At 33.3% G+C, this 23074-nt stretch overlaps 1 protein-coding gene and 2 pseudogenes across 4 annotated transcripts; 1 reads left to right on the forward strand and 2 right to left on the reverse strand.

Annotated features, from left to right (window-relative positions):
- Positions 1–758: 758 nt before the first annotated feature.
- On the reverse strand, positions 759–14085 carry LOC120195830 (dynein regulatory complex subunit 6-like). Of its 4 annotated transcripts, XR_005523116.1 has the most exons (18): positions 13970–14085; positions 12370–12636; positions 12161–12289; positions 11849–12056; positions 11433–11579; positions 10975–11049; positions 10009–10080; positions 9280–9351; positions 8833–8904; positions 8677–8748; positions 8346–8417; positions 8053–8124; positions 7506–7649; positions 7157–7228; positions 6650–6796; positions 6131–6405; positions 5622–5642; positions 759–768 (listed from the first exon to the last, which is right to left on the reverse strand). XR_005523116.1 is itself a non-coding variant. In XM_039197769.1 (16 exons), the coding sequence occupies exons 2-16, from the start codon at positions 12565–12567 to the stop codon at positions 6221–6223; spliced, it is 1737 nt and encodes a 578-aa protein (XP_039053700.1). In that variant the 5' UTR covers positions 12568–12636; positions 13970–14085; the 3' UTR covers positions 5961–6220. The 4 variants fall into 4 exon arrangements, 1 of the variants encoding a protein (XP_039053700.1); XR_005523117.1 differs by lacking the exon at positions 10975–11049; XR_005523118.1 differs by lacking the exons at positions 8677–8748; positions 8833–8904.
- LOC120195832 lies at positions 2182–4545 on the reverse strand (annotated as a pseudogene).
- A 4217-nt stretch (positions 14086–18302) lies between the features above and the next one.
- On the forward strand, positions 18303–23070 carry LOC120195833 (annotated as a pseudogene).
- Positions 23071–23074: the final 4 nt, after the last annotated feature.

Raw genomic sequence — 23074 nt, forward strand, 5'->3', positions numbered from 1 at the left:
AAATAGTTAAAAGAATTATTATTATTTCTAGAGGTTACGAGTTCGAGCACCAGTGGTTGCAAAAGGATGATTGAGCGTTTATTATTAAATGATTGAGACTATTTAAAACTTATACTGCTTTATAATCACCCTATCTTAAATAAAAAAAAACTAAACCCTTTCTTAATTTGCAATCAAAAGGACCACCGAGTATCAATTTACTTAAAGAAATAATTGGGTCACAACATAAATACAAGCTTAGTAGGAAGCATATATTTTAATCCAAAAAAGATAGTTAGTAATTAAGTAATTACCATTTATTAAGAGTCATCATGCTAGTAGTCGGTATGATAGTGATTTCATTTTATTTTGTTGCAGACATCATAATTGCCCTAAAGAGTTTCACAGGTAACTAACATGTAATGACTTTTTTTTATAATTTTATTTTATATATGCATGCGCATGCAAATCCCAAAAAAAAATCCAACCATTAAGTAAGGTAGATTACATCATTCACCGTTCAACTATTTTCTAGTTCTAATTTGGGTCATTAAAGACTAAAAAAATTCAATTTAATCGTTCAACTTTTGGATTATTCCTGTTTTGATTTCTCTACGATGATATACATTTTTATTAGTATTTTCATATGATATGTCCTATTTTAGTATTTAATTCCAAGTAAAATTATAATAAAAAATAAATTTTAAAAACCCTAAATTATACCTTAAAATTTAAATTTAAACCCTAAACCCTAAATTGCAATCCCACCCCATACTCATCCTCGATAGACTCACCCCAACACCGACGGCCGGTGGCTCATCGATGATCATACCCCCGAATCGTAACGCTCCACCTCACCATCAACGGCCTTAGTGCCTTACCCCAACCACTTCTTCTTCCCTACTAAGAAATCATATCGCCAAAAGACTCGATAAATATTGTCACAGCAATCGATGAACTCTTTGTTGTAACTCATCAGTTGCAGCCAACACCTTAGGTGAAATATTCACCTTCTTTTCCCCGGAGTGCTTCCACTTATTAAACCCAACACACCCCCTAACGTCTCATGCTGCTCTGAACGTTTGTCTTTGATCTTGTGGAATTGTTTGGGTAATGTTTATGGGTTTAAGATTACGAGAGTTTGAAGGGTTTGGTTTCTGGCATAGGTTCAATGAAGGTGTCGTCTATGAGTGTGTGGCCCGTGAGATTGAAAATTTAGGTTTGAGATTTATATATTAAGAATTAAAGATTAAGAATTATAGATAAAGGTTTGGGATTTAAATTAGGGCATTTTGATTTTTTTTATTTTAAACCCTAAATGCTATTAAAATGGCATATCATAGGAAAAATACTAACAAAATAATATGTCATTTTAGAGTGACCAAAATAGGAGTAATTTGAAAGTAAGTAGTTAACTAAAAAAATGGAACTTCAATGACCAAAATTGGAGTTAGAGTGTAATTTACCCATTAACTAAAGATGCTTGTTTAATCCAAAATTACGTAAAGATGCTAATGAGCTCGGGTAGTTCAAAGAAGTATTATACTAACTCAAATTTGATGTTCGACAGGTTCGAATTGACCTACAAACCCGTAGTATAAATAAAAATTGTTTTAAATACCATGTTTAAACTACAAATTTAACTTTTTATATTTTAATCTAATAATTTTTGTTTTATGTACTCTGTACTTTTCAGAGACATTTATCATATATATTGCATAGTCGCCAAGTGGAATGGGTTTCACCAAATCCTCTTCATTAACATCCTTAATTACAAGTCTAAACATACAAGATTGCTTCCCCCCCCCCCAACAATTTACTATGGAAATTATGTATAAATCCTTTTAGTGTTATATAAAATTTTGGCTTCAACTTTTCATTGGTTATTTTTTATTTTTTCAAATGAAATCAAATTGATAGAAATATATATATATATATATAGTGTCAACATTCCATCAAATTGACGGAACAGTGGCAAAAGTCGATGTCGACAATATTATATTAGTGACGAAAGTATAAATTTTTAAAATTGGACTGCTAACATTTAAATGTGCAAAGACTTGGGTTGACTAATGGAGTAATTCAGCATTAAAAACGGCATTCATTTCTTGAAGTAGAAAGAAAGGGATGGAAACCAAACCAGAAACTGAAAGATGCACTCCATACAATCCAACGTTTCTTAATTAAAACATCATCCTACTTCACACCTGCATGTAACCACAGCTTTCCAACAAAGACATCACAACAACCGACTCAAGGTCTCATGTAAAAGAATAGGTATACATGTATGTATATACGTATACGTACACACTGCAAGCCAACCAGCTCTACCGGATTTTGCAGTCTAGTTGAATCCGAACGAATTCCATACCATCTAAGAAAATATCATTTGAATTTCATCAAGGAAGCAATTCCAGTTTTCAAGTTATCATAAAAGTTATATCAGTACCTCGCAGAGCATTTCTCTACAAGCAAAAATAACTCTTCCCCCAAATAAAAATGTCAAGCAATACTAAATCATTACCATTATTTTTCCTACAGCAAATACTTATACCCGAATCTTTTGTTCGAGAAGAATATTGTAACTATGAATATCCGTAGCGTATTACGGTTTGTAAAGTCGCAAAACTTACACGGAATGAGGGTCCATTCAGTATCCTTCCAAGTCCTCATCGTACGCCGAGTAACCTGTCGCAGTTGCTCTGAAAAGCATTAAAACGCAGTGTATCAATGCATAATCAAACCATCCGGGCTTCCCGTGTACGGGCACCTCAACAAAATGCATAACAATAACCATCGGATTGTCTATCAAGCAAGCAAAGCAACATAGAAACAGATTAACCAACGATACCTTAGGAAAACAGGGACGAAACTCTTCCGGAGGAATCATTCAGATTATCTTTGAATAGTATAAATATTTCCGATTGTCCCGGCAATGCTAACTATTATAGCCAATATTAACATCAACCATGACAAAGAAAATTCTACTCGGCTCAACCTCAGCCTCTCATCCTGCTTACTTAGCCTCAATGCAATGAGAGCAGGGAATATAAAACCAAGTGAAACAGCTGTTGTTGCTCCTGTAAATTTGAAAGCAGTCCATATATTCGGGATCATAGTAGATCCGACATAAATAAGTACTAACAATATTATTGTTAATGCCAAAGATCTTTTCCGACTCTCTGCTAGAGGAGCTGATCCGTCGAACACCAAGCTATCCACGGTCTGTCGTAGGGAAAAGTGGATAACAGGAAAAACCAGAACCAAATGAAGAATGTAACCGACCCTGACGATATAATTCAAAGCAGTGCTAAAATGAATTCCAAGATCCCTATCAAAGTTGGTCAAGACATCACCTTCAGTATCCTTCCCAAATAGCAATACCCTGATATAGCTGTTGAGGCATAGACTACAACACAAATAGCAGTGGTGATCCTTCCAACCCGATTCATCTTCTGTGGAGATCGCCCTTCGAGCTCGTTATATATAGGTTGAATATTGAAATGGCAAACATAAGCATTCGTCATGACAGGTATAACTACTATGAACTCCCAAATTGCCATTTTCGACCCGAGATCTGGGGTCATCCTTGGAGGATCAATTTTCCCTTCAATGAGCTTAATGAATGCAACAGCAAAGCAAACCACAACAAAAACAACGGCGAGAGCAACCGAGGCAGCCGATGTCATGCTCAACGAATCGATCCGATTTAACACGCAAAGCGGAGCAAGAAAAACAATCACAACAGCCAAGATCAACAACTTCCTATGATCCCAAAAGCCATGTCCTAACCACTGATCGAAAACCCCGATGTGACGAACCGAACCGGACATAACATCACCCATAATAATCAAATAAACTATCAAAACACCTCCATTGTTGACAATTATGCAAATCTCAGACAAAACCCTAGCAGTTCTTCCCATTGCAATCTGCACAACTTCCCCATAAGATCTAGCTTTACAAGAAACAGCATACTTAATCAACATCTCGACACTCATTTCAGACAAAATGCCGATCAGGAATATCAAAAAAATCCCCAAAACAACCCCAAGAACCTTCATAGTGGCAGGTAAAGCCATGATCCCAGCACCAATAATGGAGGTGGTCAAGTTAAAAACAGCACCAGATATACCAGACCCAGTATCGGTTTACCTTGAACAAGGGAATAATCATCAAGATCTACATTAACATCGTCGTCGTCGTCGTTAAGATCATCATACTCATCAGCAACCTTGGGGTAGTTTACCCGGTTTCCATCATCAGAAAGGAGAGATTTCTGTTGGGATATAAATCCCGGGGCTCATTTTGCATTTGTAATTCTACATGGGAGCCTCTGGGTATAGCTGAATAATTACTATCCATTCTAAAACAAATGAATCGCTAAGAAAAAAAAGCTTGAAACTTTGCAAACAACTCTCAGAAAAAATCGAATGTAGAGATTAAAGAACTTACAAAGAAATGGAATTGAAATGAATTGAAATGAATGGATTTTGAAAGGGTCAAAGAGAGAAGCAGCAGATCCGTGGTTGGTCAACGTTTTGGGATGCTTTGTGTGGAGGAGAAACAGAGAAAAGGGGAGCAATTTGTTTGGAAATAGAGGAGTTGCCATTGGAGGAGATATTTTTAGACACAATTTTCCATTTTGCCACGTAAGGGCTTTAACTTAGATGTAAAACTCCACATTTATCACTTTGCGATGTTCTGCCGTTATTATTTTTATTAAATTATTTAATATATTTTTAAAAAAATCTCAAAATGAATTATAGTTATTTATAGGGTTAATTACACACAAATGATCACTTATATTTATGTTTTATTTATTTTTGGTCAATGATTTAAAAAAAATATAAGATATAATCACTTTCGTTTTTATTTAATTAAGTTGTGATCATCACGGGTTAACTGTTGTTAACAATTAACAGAATATGTGACATGATAGTTGGTATAATCACACATTTGGTTCATATTATTTACATATTCTCTCAATTTATTCATACTTTTAAATAATTTTTAACTTAAAATATATATTTTTAAATGAAAATAAAAATAAAATATTTTTAAATTAAGTTAATAATAAAATATATTTAATAAGTTTAATATAAAAATATTATTTAAGTTAATAAATATAAAATATTATGAATTTAAATATTTATATACCGAGATACAAAATATACACCGTGTTGTTTACTTTAGACTAAGCAATGGTCTTGGCTTAATGGTTGGATACATGTTTAGTTTTTTTTAAGTGACCAATATTTGAATCTATTTCGCCCCAATTTGTTTTTCTTTGTTTTCTTTCAACAAGAGAGTGACATATGTCACTCTTTGATTGATAGAAATAAATATATTTTAAATTAAAATAAAGTTAATCCTCTAATTGAATGGTGACACGTGACATGAAATGTGATATCATTTGATTTGAGGATTAAATTTATTTTAATTTATAAAAAACATGACTAAATTAAGAGAATATATAAATTATAAGCATGTTCAACACTACGATGTAATTGTGTCTCAATTCTCCATATTATATTTCGTATAATTATAAAATTAAAGAATATAATGACACTTGTATTTTCACATATTCTCTTCTTGCCCAAACTCACAAGTTACAATAATTATTCAAAAACGTTATCAACTATGATGTACAAAATTATATTCAAAACCAATTACCATGTGACTTTCTAATATATAATAAAAAACTAATACCAAAATTTATCTTCTCAGATTTAATATTATTGTTGTTTCAATTAAGATTGAAATTTTAAATTTAAAAAATACAAGGAATGAACTAAAATATAAGGACGAAATCCAAAACTTACACAAAGACTAATATATAAAATTAAAATGATCAAATTAAAACCAACACTAGTTTAGAGATTTGTGAACGATAATTAAAATTAGAATTACATAATTTAATAGTTCAAATCATTAATTCATAAGATCAAATCAGAAGAACGGATGCAGCGCATCATAAATATCACCACCCAAAGGACATTAATTACACTATCCTTCAATCCAGAAGGGGCGGGCCAATTTTTATGCTGTGTCGACACCTCACCACAAACTCAGACATAAATACAAATATCGGACATACATATTCATATGATGCCCCATACATTCAAACCCCAATAGTATCATATTATACAAACATCTGCCATAACCTTATATATAAACATAACGGATACGAGGTAAAATAAAAGATGTCCACAGAATATACAGACGCCACCAATGGAATTTACTCGGGGCGGAAGTTTACAAGATGGTGGAGGTGAGATGACTGAAGCTTCTTGATGTCGTTCGCAGTGACCTTGCAAGACTCCATGTTCAGAGATCTTAAATTCTTCAGTGGCTTTAAATGCCGCAATCCCGCACTTGTTATTCGAGAATTCGAAACATTCAAAGAGACCAATCCTGTCAGCCCTGCATTTCATATGTAAGTGCAGTTAGTCTACAACGGCGACCTCATTCATCACGACGCATCTTACGTTATCTGGACTCGGGAGTGAAGGTTGGTAATTAAGTTTTTTCACACATTTGGAGGGTCATTCCTCCATTAGCGTCTCTGAATATGAACGCTTGAAGGAAAAGGAAAATCCAATCTTAACATATTTCCTCCCAACCCTCCCCCGAACAGAAAAAAAGATTGTGCAAGTCGCAGCCATACCGGAAATCATCTCCAACGCTTTATCCGTGAGGTTACAGTTCTGTGACAGATTTAGCAATGACAGGGATGAAAGATCTTTGATATTCTTCACTCCAGTATCGGTTAGTCCTCCGCCGCATATTTCCAAGGAGCGCAAATTCTTGAAGTCTGTTAAATAAGCAAACAGTTAGATTAATTCTTCAAAAGAAAACACATCAAATGTAAAATTAGTCCGAAAGTGCTCAGGTCACTATGAGAGTACAAAAGAGATATATTGAATGCAAATAGGTGTTTTTAAATCTTTGTTATACAAACTCCTTACCTAAATGTACAGGCATATCAATTGAATCATTAACGTAAAAAGCATGTCGAAAACATAATGTACCCAAGTAAAAAACATAGCCGATCCTTAACACCTTATACGCTAAAATTATCAATATAATGGTTCTTGGCCACTCTGAGAAACTAGAAAGTTGAATATTTCTTGTTTTCAAAAGGAAATTCAAAATACAAAGTGTCATATCATACTTCGCAGATAGTTTGTCCCTGCATCAGTGATACGAGCTCCGAAAAGATCAAGATGAGTCAGTCCAGTCAAACCTGTTTCAAAAGAAGAAAACACCAGATAAACAAAATCTTCAACGCTGAATGTATACTTTATAATATGCACCTGATCCAAAGTTTTTGCAAGATAACTAGATGCTTCGCTGCATTAGTAGAGCATTAAGATCAATAGAAAATTATGTTTCTTGTTGACAGGTTTTTAGACAATTAACACATTCACTAGAAACACGGACATAATATTTCACAATGAATCATGTTAAAGAACTAAAAGGCCAATTCAAAGAATTGAAATAGGCACTCCAAACAGTCATACTGGTAAGAGCTGAAAGTCCGGCATCTGTGATCTGCCGAGCATCCAGGTTGAGTGATTTCAGAGATGAGAGTCCAGACAATTTTCTTAAACCACCATCTGTAACTCCAGTAAATGACAGGTTTAAGCTCTCCAGATTAACCAAACCTACAAGTAAACCAAAAGAAATCAGAGGATCATATATAAGAATCAATTGTTTGAGAAGATATCATTTTAAATATGCTTATCCAATGATTAAAGCTCCTCAGACAACTAAATGAACAATGCAGTTATTCGGACTCATATGAGAATGCCGGATCCAGGTATACGTCTAACATAGGTGCCTTCAATTGTTTTCAAAAATTTTCCATGTAGAATCATCTTAGTTTTGAGAAGGCTTCCAAAGAAGGATAGCAAATCAGGGTAGCAATAACAGAGAATCAAATCAAGAAAATACTTATATGCAACAACAGAGGTATAGAAGCACTATACCACAAAAACTAGAAACAAAAAGTAACAACAACTGCAAAATATAGAGAATGTCATACTATGAGAAAGGAGGATATCTAACCAGAAAGATGGCGAAGGCCATTGCTTCCAACTTCAGTATCAGACAACTCCAAACATTTCAATCGTTGAAGATCTAAACAAACAAAAGCAGTTGTTTTCAGCCACTGTAGTCTATTTTTTTTTATAAGATAGCGGAGAGCTGAGGTAATAGGATGGTTTATTGAAGATGCCAATCCTCCCACAGCAGAAGAAAAACAAGGTAGGTAGAAGCATTTAAATTAAATTAATTATTTCTACTTCAAAACTAAAAAAAATATATAAACAAAGAAAGGTGATAGCAGTTCGACCAACAACCTGACAAATGAACCAGCCCATCATCACCAATTCTACATGAATCCAAGTTCAAGCTCTCTAAATTTGTCAAACCTGGATCCAAGCAAAAAAAATCAAATTACGGATGGCAACTACCACTAAAAAACATGGAACTTTCACAAAGAAAACCATATCACGAGATCCTATTATATGTTTTGCAAAGAATAACCACTCATTATTTAGATAAACAATTTTTGTTCCATTATATCCTCTTCATCATCAATCCTCCAAAATAAGGGACAAGCATATATGAAGCAAAGACATTATATAGATCAATATTCTATCAAACCACACAAGGGAAGAGGGAGAACACCTTTCAGATGTATCAAACTCGAATCACTGATGTCATTGAAACCCAAGTTTAATACCTTCAGATTACCAAGCTCTGTCGAAATAAAAAATGCAATAAGCCAACGCCATCTAAGAATTTTTACATATGCGTAATGGGGAAAGCATGAAACCAACTTACTAGAAAATTTCTCACATCCATCATCAGAGAAATTGCACCTGCTAAGATTCAAATATGACAGAGATGCAAGAACTGTGCAAAGAAAAAAGGCCAAGTCAATATCATGTTTAATGTAGAAGACAAAGTAATCAAAAGAAGTCGCAAGTAGAGTTTCTATGGTCAATCAATCATTTTGAATATTTCCTCAGAATGACATGATATATGTCGAAAGAAGTAAGAAACCATAGAAGGAGGTCCATCAGGAGATTACAAAGACTAGTTTCTAAAATGAAAATGCATAAGCTTCTGTCATCAGCAGGAAAATATTAAAAAAAGTAAAAGATAAGCACAAAGATGATTTAAATGAAACAACTTCTTTTAATGCAAAAGCAAAATTGCAGTCTGCAGCTCCTCATGCAATCAGTTTAAGAGGAAAACGATTGCAATATGCATCCCAAGAATATATACCAGAAAGAGAATCCAGGCATGAAGCAGTAATCGGGCAGCCCTCCAAGTTCAAAATAGAAAGCTTTTGCAGGCCTGAAACAGATTTGAAAGTAAAAAGAATTTCAAGGAATAGAAGTTTAATAATCAGTAACAACCAATTCCATAATTCCTATAACCTGACAATAGGGAGAAAATGGTCGAGTTTTAACTATTAAATTGAACAGCCATATAATATACACAAGTTAACGACACCACCACCAAAATTATGGTGAAGAAAATTGAAAGTATAAAATGTTAGCACAAATACAGTTGTCATAGAACAAAATTCCAATGTATCACAGCTTACATAAAAATAAACAAGATTAAATATAAAATAAACCAATGATTGCCACAGTAATAGTAATAAAAACAACAGGGAAGGTTTTTTAAGAAAAAAGGAAAGACATTTATTCTGTATCATTCAACCTACATACTCAAAGGTTTAAAAGTTTTGATTTCTTTGAACAACTTAAGGGGCCAAGGTTTGTTGGCACGATGTATATTGTTAGTTGAATGATAACTTCAGCATAACATTCCACACCATGCAATACACTAATAAAATCCTCTCACAAGCACAGTAATCCAACATCAACAAAACTAGCAGTCTTAGATGAAAAATTCTTTTCCATACTAATTCATGATAGCAACTTTCATTTTTTATTTTTTTTATGGAAATAATAGCAAGTGAGATAAAAAGTACTGGCAAGGTACCTTTTAAATAGGTGATGCCAAAATCTGTGACCTTACTGCAGGATATCTGTAAGCTTTTCAAGTTTGTAAGCCCTAAAACATGACAAGAGAAATTATCCAGATATATAACTGAATAAGTACACTCACATTACTGAGAAATCTTATGCATTACCACAAAAAGGATAAGCAAAAAAAGAGGCACAAATTTAGTCAATTTAAGGTGTCCTTATTCTAACTGTGATTTATGTAACTAAGAAAGCCAGACAATAAAAAATAGAGGTGAAGGGCTATCAAAAGAGAGAAAATGCTTTAAAAAAGTGTACAATTCTTTAAGTGCCTATTGAAAGTTGAAATGCTATGATCTTATCAATTAGAGATGTACCTTAATAGATATGTACAGGTCTGAACAGTAGGATCCTATGAAAAAGGTAATAGAGTTGGAACTGTTGGGAAACATATATAGCCAACTAGAGGTCAAGACTCAAGAGAACGAAAGAATTCTATTGCCAGAGATGGCATTTGAAAGGTATACATATATTGAGCAATTTGTAGGTCCTATAATAAGAATACAATCAAATTATTGAAAACATATGTGTATTAACACACACGCAAGTAATTATAAGCAGACTGTCAGATAAGTTGCACGAGCTTCTTTCTGGGATGATAAAGAAATATATATTGATACAAAAATATTGACATTATACAACTATATTGATGAGACAGACAAAGGGGAGGAGAGTTGAGTGAAAATACATGTTCTGGAAAACTATGTTATTCAAACTCTTCATTTTTACTAAAGTTCTAATGTTCAATCCTATGATTAACATATATTTGGTTGGAAGTATTTTGTTTTGTTTTTTTTTTGGGGGGGGGGAGGCATTGAAAATTCAGTAATACCCGTGTCAGGCACATACCCATATCAGACACGAGTCCAGTAACTTAGCATGAAAAAAAACTACCAAATGGAAATGGCAACGAAATAATCACCTGAGAGACTCTTCATATCAACATCTGTTATGGAATTGCACCATTTAATATTAAGAGACTCTAACTTCGTCAAACCTGTGAATTGATAAACAGTGCTCATCAGCCAAACATTACATAATTGTTCATGCATTCATATTCATCATGCAAATAGAAGTCCATTGAAAATACATTTCATTATATGCTAAGTATTTAAGGGCCAAAGACACCACAAACTCATCATTTTATACATTTCTCTGTTATTCAAACATAGTAACTACTGTAGAAATAAAAAAACGGAAGGGGTTAAGAATGCCCACAATGCTACCATTCCAAAATGTGTTCCTCCAAAGAGCTTTTTGCCTCAGGTACAGTGCGAGAAAGGGATGGAATGCAAAATCATGTTTAAGGATACGGGCTGTCGGGGGGGGGGGGAATCATATAAGTCATAAGGATAAACTACCTCCAAAGAAAAAAATCACCTTTAATATGAACAAGCCCCCCATGAATTCCAGGACATTTTTCAAGGTCCAACTTTGACAGGTTCACTAGGCCAGAGAAGGCACTCATTCCTTGAGCAGTAATCACATTGTTCCTTCGAAAGCTCAGACTGGTCAAATTTGAGAGACCTGAAAGATTTTGTGTTACATGTCCCATAGAAAAATACCATGAAATGTAAAATGTTTAAATGCTAAAGCAGTAAAGAGAACCCAGGTAGGAAGGCAGAATGGAAACAGATACTTGAGAATGATAAATTTTAGTTTGGCAAAAAAACCATATTCCAGATTCGCATCGCCATGTCTCACCACAGGTTGCAATCAGTGCTATTTAATCATTTCACCTATAACATAAATTTGGCATTTGACTAGACAAGAATAGTAAGGCATTAACCGATTACCGCTGATGTGTTGTAGCCCACGGTTGGAAATCTGGTCACAGTAATTTAAATTTAAAGCTTGGAGATGATCACAATCTTTGAGATATATCAACCCAGAATCAGTGACATCAGAACTTGAGAGGTCCAGCGAAAGCAAAGATGAGCCTTGTGAAGAAATCACATCCATCCAGTTGTTATTAACCCCAGGATAGTCTCCCAGGTACAGGTCCTATAGCAAAGAAGATACACTCAGTTCAACTAGACTTATAAAAAAATTAACTAAATCATTGACAGATTTTGATATTTGACTTGCTAAAGGTTTTCACTGGTTACCTGAAGAGCACAATCTCGAAAAGCTTCAAGAGAAACTTCAGTCAGACATTGAGAATTTACTAGTTCGTTAAAGATCTGCTGACTTAGATCTCTTGGAAGCATTGAGAATGAACCATAATTGTTTATGTCCTGCTCATGAACCAAGCTTAGAAGATCATTCAGATACAAGTTAGGATTTGCATAAGAAGCAAGGTCTAAGCGAGCTATACCTCCCGTATTTTATAAGTGCATAATTCCATAAGTGATGGACCTTTTCCTTTTTCCCTTTGGATTTCCACAACTGGTCTAGAAAAAGTTGTCGCCAACCACTTTGAACTTCCACTTTTGCAATATCTTCCAGAAACCCCTCTATGTAAACCATCTTCATTTTCCAACTGGTCCCTTTTCCTAGAACAAGCTCCCCCCATTAAGGAAGTACCTTGTGATGATCACCGATCTGGTCAATTACCGAAACTAATAACACACTTCACTTTGCCCTGTAAAAATGAAAGACGACAGTAGAATAAGCATTCAGTTGACACGATCATCAAAAATATGTGAACCACTCACACTAATTCTTAGAGTGGTTTGGATAAGAATAAAACATTCATTAGAAAGAAAAGAAAAAACTTTTTCCTGAAACAGGTAAACTATTTAAGCACCAAGCTGGATAAACACTATAACTTATTACATGCTATCTACAAGGATATTAGCATAAATGTACTCTCCTTTATAGTATTATTCTTTGGGTTTCATTTTAACTGTTCTCTTTTACCAATCATTAAGAGACTAAGTTTTATTTATCCAAAGATAATGAAACAGATCACGGATAATCCACAGAATAGATTCATTAGTATGGAAAGCTTTACGATCAAAGAAAGGAAGGCATGGATATAGAAACAGTTAGAGTAGTGCAAACCAAAAAAGTTGAACAAGAGACTGTGTATATTTTACCATATTATTCTCGGGCACAATCATACTAAATATAATTAATACAAAGCAAAATTGGTAAATGTAACCAAAAGTTGGATTTCATTTTAGATTGACAAAAGAAAGAAAACAGAAGTGCCTAACATAAAGCCTCTATTAACAAAAGAAAGTTTATGGTTTCAAACTCAATTGCATGACTTTTATAACTAGACGGCATTACAATTAATTAGATGTTCATACCAATTAAGGGGAATGTAAATTTAAGCTTTCCTTTCATTTTTTTTAAATACTTTTATCCATACATGTTCTCATGAAAATCAAATTCTTTCAACTTGTTTTGTAAAAATTAAAATTTATACCACTGTTATGTTTGTCTTATTTTCTAATTAAAAAATTAAAACTCCAATCTGTTAGTCTAGATAAAAAGTATTCAAAACACACACAAAAAGAAAAAGAAAAAGAAAAAAACTCCTCTACAATTTCCAATCCTCAAGCCACAAGAAGCATGAAGCGAAATGTTGTTATTATTACTACTATTATTATTAGAAAGAAGAATAGAGAAGTTAAATAAATTAATAAATATCAACAGGGGGATATGAACGTCAAATAATACTCCGATTATCAGAAAACATTTCCAGTTTCCTGCAACAGAGAAAAGTTCTGTTTTCTCTCGAAAATAACTGAAGAGGTCTCATAATAAAAATCTAACAAAAAAAACACAAAAAAAAGAGATAAAGCTCAAAAGAATCACAATTTAAACATCAATTCTCAAGGACAAAAAGCCTAAAAATCGTACAATTTCAGCCGATAACGATCATCTTCTCGTCAATAAACACAAACAAACAGAAATGAATAGCCAAAAACAATTCTACGAAAAAGAAAAATATTTTCTATCAGTACCTTATCATGATCAAAGGCTTTAAATAATTTTCTACACATGAAAAAAATCACAGAAAAAGGAATTTAATCAGTGGTGGATAGAACTGAGAGAAAGGAGACAGTTGCGTAAAAAGAAGAAAAAGGTAGAAGAGAGAGTAATTAGCCAAGAGGAGCGACGTAGCTAGTACCCGAAGCAGATTCAGAACCAACTGATGGTTGACGCGTGTATTGGAGTGGGATTGGTTCGGAGTTAGGCACACTGAAAGGATGAGAGAAAATATGGAAGGAGATAAAGTTTTGGTGGGTCCCTCTGTAGAAATAAGGTCCCACTTTTATCTTCAACTTTTTTAAATTTTTTTATTATTAGTTTTGGTTGGGTTTATCCAAAAAGAGTGTAGGTCATCGTGGAGGGCCTTTGGATACAATTATGGGTAAATTATATTCAAGGTCACTTAATTATGGATTTGGTGATAAATCAATCTTTTTTTTATAAAAGTTATAAAAAAATTAATTAAGATATTATTACAAACCAGTTACACGGTCATTAAATATTAGGTAAACTATATACAAAGTTAGTAAATTATAAGTTTAGTAATAAATATGTCATTTTTTCTCAAAGTTATAAATAAGATATTAGATACTCAATTAAAAATGATTACAAATAGTTTGCCTCATCATTAAATTTATTTTTTATTTAGTTAAGGTAATTACAAATTACAAAATAAAAATTAGTATTTGTTCTAAATACTCTCAATTATTTGACAATAAACGTTCAATCACCCTGCTGCAATAGCTGGTGCTCGAACTTGTAACCTCTAGAAACAATAACGATTCTTTTAATCAATGAGGTAAGTTGGTTCATGCTTCATCATTAAATAATAAATAAAATAGTTATGTGGCCTAGTGTAACACTAATTTGATCGTTGAAAAATATTAAATTAATAGAATTTTAAAATATAAAGTGTTAAATTTATTGAATTGTTTCATAATAAAATAAAATTGATAGAATTTATAAGTTTTGGAGACTAAAAATATTATTATATCATGCCACATTGGATGTTTATTTCATTATTTTAAGACAAAGTGGCTGGTTTATAAAAAAATTTAATTGAATAACATGTTTATAACTTCTAAGAAAAATAACATGTTTATTACTAAATCCATAATAAAGTGGCATTGGGTGTACTTTACTCTTAATTTATGATTATAATAACAATTTTAGTCCTTAAAACTTACACAATTTATAAATTTGGTCTTAAACTAAAACAACCTAATAGATTTAATCATTCATATTTTAAAAATAAATAATTTTAGTCTTTGTTCATCTCTTAAAATTTGCGTTCTCTCAAAAATGTTATTTTACTTTCTTGTTAATATTTCGGTTTAATATTAGTTTAATAATAACTTGTTGTTTTATGAAAGAATGCAGTTAGATCCGATGGACTAAATTAATTTGATGATATTATAAAAAAAAAGACAAAATTAATAGATTTTTAAAATATGATAAATCGAATTTATTGAATTATTTAAAATTATGACAAAATTGATAGAGTGTATAAGTTTTAGGAAGCAAAAATATTATTTTATCATGTAACATTAGACTTTCATTTCAATTTTAACTGTCGTGACATATTTGTAATATTATTTTAATTATGTGATATGTTTCTAATTTTTTTATAGAAAAAGAGCCATGTTTGTGACTAAACTCATAATTAAGTGACTTGAGGGTAGTTTGTCCTATAATTATAGAGTACGTTTTTGTGCACGCAACGTAAGCGATTTGGTTTAATTTAATGTTGGAATTAAATTAATCTAATAATGCTCATTATTAAAATTAAACATAAATAAAGTAATGGCAATTATTAGCAAGTGGCGCTGATTAGCATCGTGTTATTTTAAAGTGCAAGAAAACTTGGGCTGTTTTTGGTGCTTAGTGAACAGAACCCTTCAGGTCATGTTTATAAAAGGAAAAAAATATATATGAGACGAAACATTTTTTTATTTATTTTTTAATTGAAACGGCAATACAAAGCATAAATTTAGCTAAAAGCAAGCATGTCCTGCTGCAACAGATCAAGCACCTCCACCGGAGCCTCACTGAACACTTGAACACCAATGGGGCACCTCTTCCCAACGTCGCCGATTTATCAGCAACACTGTTTTGCTTTCTTCGAACATGTTTCATTCTTGCGATCCAGTCGCAATCCCAAAGTTCATAAATAGCAGGTAACATGCAAAGTGTTTCTGGTTTAAGGCATCGGATATATTATTGTAGATTCGAGCAACCTCCAGATTATCACCGGGACTCACGACACCATTTGAGTTGGCCCTGATCCATCCTATAGGGGGACGAACCCACGTTAAGGGAGAACTAGCTGTTATCTTGATCGAGGCTGCATTCACCACATTAACTAGCAAAATTTCATCGATAAAACCATCACAGCGAATGATGACAGTGAATCGAACCGACCAATTTCCATCAGAGTTAGTAAAGCTACTTGCAGGAAGCAGATTTTGGCCAAACCAATCCCGGTAGGGGAGTTAAAGAAACTCATCAAGCCGCTCAGAACGAATCACCCTCAACCAACTCATATCAGCTAATTTACAGTGCTGAAGAACGTGATTTATCACAAATCTGGCAGTCAGGCTTGCTGGAAATACGACGTCTTACACGCTCGACGTTAATAACAAGTCGATCGTGCGTTGCAATCCAAAGGAAAACTCTCACACGTTAAGCCACTGTTAGCTTCCATATTAAAGCCCAATTTAAATGATTGCCGCCTTCCTCCATCTAAGTTAGAAGATTTTGATAGAAATTTTTTTATTACTATATCACATGTTTAGTTGACAAGTCAAATAATTCAAGATACATGTTTTGTAAGTAAACAACTATTTTGAAAAGGAGAAAGATTTTATAAACGTTTAAGTTGCAATGGACTACAAATTTTATAGAAATTTTAAATAAAATTAAACATAAATTATTCTTGATAGTTGTAATTTATTTTATAAAAAATATTTTTTTAATTTCTTAGTATTTGGTTGATTATATTTTTAATATTATAATAACATATGATATTATATTTTTATTTTAATAATATATAATGAATTATTAATATAATCCATATTGTTGTATCTATTATTTTCATTAAAAAAAGTCACGAATCAAATTACCTAAGTTGTTAAAAAAATTGTTATTGTTCCTAGACAGGGATGGGCACGGGTCGGTTTGGATCGGGTTTCGGCCATCCCGACCTGAAAAATCCACCCCCTCCACCTGGCCTGACTTTTTGATATAAAATCTAAACTAGACTTGACCTAAAATAATAAAAAATATTATTTTTATTCAATAAAATTAAGGATTTAATTGAAAAATAATAATATATAAGGTATTATTGTAATTATCCCTAAATATAAGGTAAAATTATAATTTTTTATCGGGTTGGGTATTTCACCCTAAACCCAACCCCGACCCAAACCTGATTTAGAAAAAGCCCGACCCTCGGTCGGGTCAGAACCTGTCAGATTAAAGTCTCATGCCTATCCATATTCCTAGATGTCACAGTTTCGAGCACCAACAATTGCAGTAAGGTGATTGGGCGATCATTGTCAAAATGATTGAAAGTATTTATAACAAATATTACTTTGTAGTACCTTAGTTTAATAAAAAAATAATACTTTTTTTGGTATAACCACAAATATATATATTTTTAACGATTAATTCGGATCAGGTACTGCAGAGGCAATGACAACCCTCCCAACCCAGTTTACTCAATTCACAATCATCAGGATTTAAACCACTGACCTTGCTTAAAGGATCGAATATTATTAATAATGAGTATTATTATTATTATATAAATTAAATATCAATATTATATTTTAGCATTATTTTATTTTATTTTATTTTGAGTTGGTATTACACATGGACATGCTACATCAAAAATTCAGTTCATGTAGACACGTACATCAGCAGAAAGCATTAATAGTTAGTCAACTAACAATTATATCTAACAAAAAATATTTTACCTCAAAATAAAATATTACCATCAAATTGTTTCAAAAAATAATAAAAAATAAAATGACTATTTTATTAAACATTAAAAATTAATTTCGTTAATATATAAAATACACATACAGTGAATTATGAATTAATTTGTAATGAAAAGTTTTAGGACTTTGTAAACCCCTCAAGCCTGTAATTTATCCATCTGATCCCCACCATGAAAACAATGAAAATCCGATTCGGTGTGGTGAACGGAACACAAAATTACAAGAACCGAAGGACTAAACTGAAAAGAGGAAAAATATCTAAAACCCCAAATAGAACCGAAGATAAGCCAAACCTTCTTTCTGTCTCTTCCATTTCCATCTCTTTTCCTTCCTAAAATCACCAAACATATAAATGGCGATGCTGTCAATGGATATCGCCACAACTTTCATCAACTTCACCACCCGTTGCGGCGGCCGTCGCCTCCCTCCAACCCCACCTCTCTCCGGAGTTATCCCTCTCTTCTTCAAACCCTCCATCATCCATACCTGCTCCCTTTCTTCCAAAACGTTGTTGTCTTTTCCTCGCAGTTTTTTATCAACCTCCAAAGCTAAGCGCTGCCGCCGGTTCTCTGTGTCCGCCACTGCCACTACTACTCCACAAAGCGAGGATTCCGACGTTTCTACTAAAATCCCGCCCAATAATCGTATTCCTGCCACCATAATCACCGGCTTTTTGGGCTCTGGCAAGGTAATAATTGCTATTGGTGCTACATATCAACATATGAAGACTCACTCTTTTTTTATTCGTTTAACATTCCAATTTATTGACTAAAATTGTTATATTCTCGGTCAGTAATGATGATAGGAACTCAGCTTCTCTTTTAAAGTTATTGATTTGATCGTATTTATGTGTTTCAACCTTTGTGTTATGTTGTGGAACAGACAACATTACTCAATCACATCTTGACTGCAGATCATGGGAAGCTTATAGCAGTTATAGAGAATGAGGTATTGAGTTGATTCTGCAGTATAAATGGTTCACAATAGTCAGTATTTTGGAAAAACGTAGAATATATTAATGCGTAATTTATAGTTATTAACTCTTATCTTTTCACATTTAACATTTCAGTTTGGCGAAGTGGATATCGATGGCTCTCTTGTCGCTGCTAAATCTGCTGGGGCTGAGGACATACTCGTGCTTAACAATGGCTGTCTGCTGCTGTACTGTAAGGGGCGATATTTTGAGGATGATTGCAGAGTTAGTCAATAAGAAGAAAGGGAAATTTGACCATATCGTAATAGAGACTACAGGTTGGAATTTTCTTCAAATGACCTATGAAATTTTTTAAAAAGAGAATATCTTTATTTCTATCTGTTTGGGTTATTGGAATTGATGTATATCTGAGATTTTCCCTTAGTTTGATCGTGAGGAGTTGTTATATTTTCTTTTACATTCCATATTCACCTTATCAGGATTGGCAAATCCTGCACCAATCATCCAGACATTTTATGCGGAAGATCAGGTTTTCAACGAGTTCAAGTTAGATGGTGTTGTAACTTTAGTTTATGCCAAACATGTGGGCTTTCATCTGGATGAGGTCAAACCAAAGGGAGTGGTCAATGAGGCAGTAGAGCAAATTGCCTATGCTGACCGCAAAATTGTAAACAATGTACTTACGATGACCATATTTTTTTATGTGAAATGCACTCGGTTCCACATTAGTCTAGGCTCGATATCAAAACAGAACATGATTGAACTTATTTAATTATCTTGAATTTTGACCCAGAGCCATTGCCTAATATTCCGTCCACAGCCTGCCATATATGTCTTATTTACTTGAAACCATGTTGAATTTCTACAACATTTCGAAAGACAGAGCTTTATTCATTTATCTGATTCTTTGATTCATTAAAGCCCACCCCCCCCAAAAAAAAAAACTATGATTTGCTCATAGAACTCTTAAGAGGATGTGTTCAAAGACTTTAGGTGTTATACTGAATTTGGTTTTCTAATAGCTAGCTGATATGATTATCTGTTCTTCTGATAGACCGATCTTGTTGGCGAGCCAGAAATTGTGTCCTTGGTTAAGCGGATAAGGGTGCGTTTTCTGCCTATTTCTATTAAATAATTTTATTGCATCTTAGGATGTGTTGTGTTATTTAGTTTACATTGTTCTAATTGAAGAATGAAGATGGTATTGCCTGCTTGCAGAACATTAATGGTATGGCTCATCTCAAGCGCACAGAGTTTGGAAAAGTTGACTTGGAGTATGTTCTGGGATAGGAGTCTTTGATTTTGAGAGGTTGTTTTCTGCTCTTATTTTGTAGCTTCATTGTCGGTACAAAGATTATAGTAAATAATTCAAGTATTGTTGTTTTTCCATTTTATCGTAATCATGTTCTATTTTTATTGAGCACAAAGTGTTGCTCCTGACATAGGAGCTTTAATTATTTTATATTATTTTTGTGCTTCGGTAATGTTTATTGATTATGAGACATTATGGATGGCTAAGATTATAAGATATCTTAGGGTTTCAATCTAGGGATAGGGCTACTAGTTATCTTTAGGGTTTAAATCTAGGGATAGGATTATAACTCCATTAGTATCCCTGGTATACATAAGCTGTAAACGATTTACAGCCATAAAATTATTATTATCATTTTCTTGAATTAATAGAAAGAAACTAGAGGTTTTTATAACCCTATGTTTCCTAAAGTTCCATCTTCTTTCTTATATGTTTGTTCGGAACTAATGTTATTAATTTACTGCTGTTTCCCCCTTGAACCATATTTCCTCACTCTTTGATTTAGCCTTAGAACTGCCATCTGAGCTTCTTTTCCATTTTGAGATATTATTTCATTGAATATTGCCTTTTCGAAACCATTTTACTGTTACATTACATTATGGATGCTAAAATCAATGTTTTAATTCATTGCATCATTTTTCTTCTTATCTCTACCTTTCTTTCCTTTTTATTTGAAAAAGGGAAGGAAGAACGGCAGGTTGAGACTTTCAGAAATGTTTCTCTAATGCTTCCTATTTTTCCTTACCTTATTGGGAAACAGTTTGACAGGCATCCCTATGTATGATGCATTATCTGTGAACCCTATGTCTAACTATTTGTGTTTTCCTGTTGAAGAATACTCTACATTTGTCTCTTGTTTGTTCCAGATGTGAACAGATGAAAGGGTTCTGGGTTTTTTCTCTCTTCTTTTTTAAATAAGAAAATTGTGATCAAGAATGGGGTTGCTGTTGACCCTTATGTTGAAATTTATTATCTGGATCCGAGGAAGATTAAGACTTTCATGTAATTTATCTGTATACTGGTTAATGTATGGTTTTTTTTTGCCGAGATTGTTAAGGATTTTAAAATCTGAAGTTTGGATTTTAAAGAAATAGGCAAGTTTTAGATTCAAAAAGAAATGCGATTAGCTTATCATCAATATGTTGCACTTTCTCATTTCTGTCTTCTTTCGTGCTATTGCTTACCAATAGTGCCAGGCTTTATCTCGTAGGAACTAGAGCTCACAAAACCTAATATTTTAGCTTTCCGAGCTACGAAAATAGTTCGGAATTCCGTATGAGTTATGACACCCCAAATTCCATTTGGAAGGGATCTCATATCTCCCTAACTGGGTTTTAAAATGCGCGCCCGCAAGGTGCAGCCGGGCGATGAAGGAAGCGCCCACCTGGGTTGGGACGAGGCGATTTACGGGAGGCGGCCGGAGGCGCGCGCCTATGGGCTTTAGGCGCCGGGCGCAGCGCCTTTGCGCTTTTCAGTTTTTTTTAAAGAAAATAGGAAAAAACAGATTAAATGGGGGAAGAAGAAGATAGACAATGAGAACAGGTAAAGTAGAAGAACGGCAGGACAAGAGAGAGCGGCATAAAATTCTCATTTGTTACACTTTTATCATTCCCAACCCTAACCCTAACACATATAAAATTATTTATAAATCGCCCAAATCTATAGCCCACTCTAGTATTATTTATTATAACAAGCTCATAGCTTCTTTCACTGTTTACATGTTTTTATTGAAAAGTTTATTGTTATTATATAATATTTTTATGTTCTTTTAATTAATTAATTTAATAAGATATATAATTAATTTTAAAATAGTAAAATATTAAATTTAATAACATTTATTTAGTAAATTTTATTAAATATAAAAGTTATTTTTTATAATAATTTAGAGTTATATGAAGATTTTAAATTGATAATAAAATTAATTTATATCATTTAAAAATAAATATAAAATGATTTTAAATATTAAAATAATTGTTATTCTCTCTAAGAAATTTAAGTTTGTGTAGTTATGTTTGCCCTACAAAGTATTTGTGTAATTGTGTGTTGTCAAAGTATTAGTTTGATTTATATCATATAGTACAAATGGTGCGCCTTGCTTACCAAAGGCGCGCGCTTGCGTCTTGCGCCTAGGCACTAGGGATCTTTTGCGCCTCGGTGCGCCTTGCGCCCTTAAAAACCAAGCTCTCTAATGCCATCCCCGCTCATAGTTTGTCATTAGTTTCTAGGCTTATGTTACTAATTTATGCACTCATTTTTTGGGTTCTTCGTAGGCAAGGGAATTTGGATATGGTTATGCATGCTTGTTAATTTTACAGATATCATATCAACAAGTCGAAGCTATACTCTTCCACTTATTCTGAAGCTAACATCTTGCGCTTTTGCATGCAGACCATCATCATCATGATCATGATCATACTCACGACCCAGGTGAGGGTATGGATGAGAGGTTCGTCTTTCAGGTGAGAAAAGAATGTTGTTTTCAGTTGTCTGGTTGTCTTCTTATTGTCATCTGCTGCTATATCTGTCATCCTATTGCCAATTTAAACTGAAGTAAAATAAATTAGGGTTTGTTGAAAGTTAAACTGAAGTAAAAAAATAGGGTTTGTTGAGTTGATAGGAGAGAGGTGAATTAATTTTGTTTTGATGTTGTGGAAATGAACAGGGAGTTCATGACATATTCCAAGGTTCACCGGACCGGCTATGGGGACCGGACGAACCGAGAGTAAACAAGATTGTGTTCATAGGGAAGAACTTGAATGCAGAGGAGTCGGAGAAGGGATTTAAAGCTTGTTTACTATGATTCAATCCACTGAATTACGAGCAGAGCCAGACT

The sequence above is a fragment of the Hibiscus syriacus genome, unplaced genomic scaffold (assembly GCF_006381635.1).
Source record: "Hibiscus syriacus cultivar Baekdansim isolate YM2019G1 unplaced genomic scaffold, ASM638163v2 tig00117021_pilon, whole genome shotgun sequence".
NCBI classification, from domain to species: Eukaryota; Viridiplantae; Streptophyta; class Magnoliopsida; order Malvales; family Malvaceae; genus Hibiscus; species Hibiscus syriacus.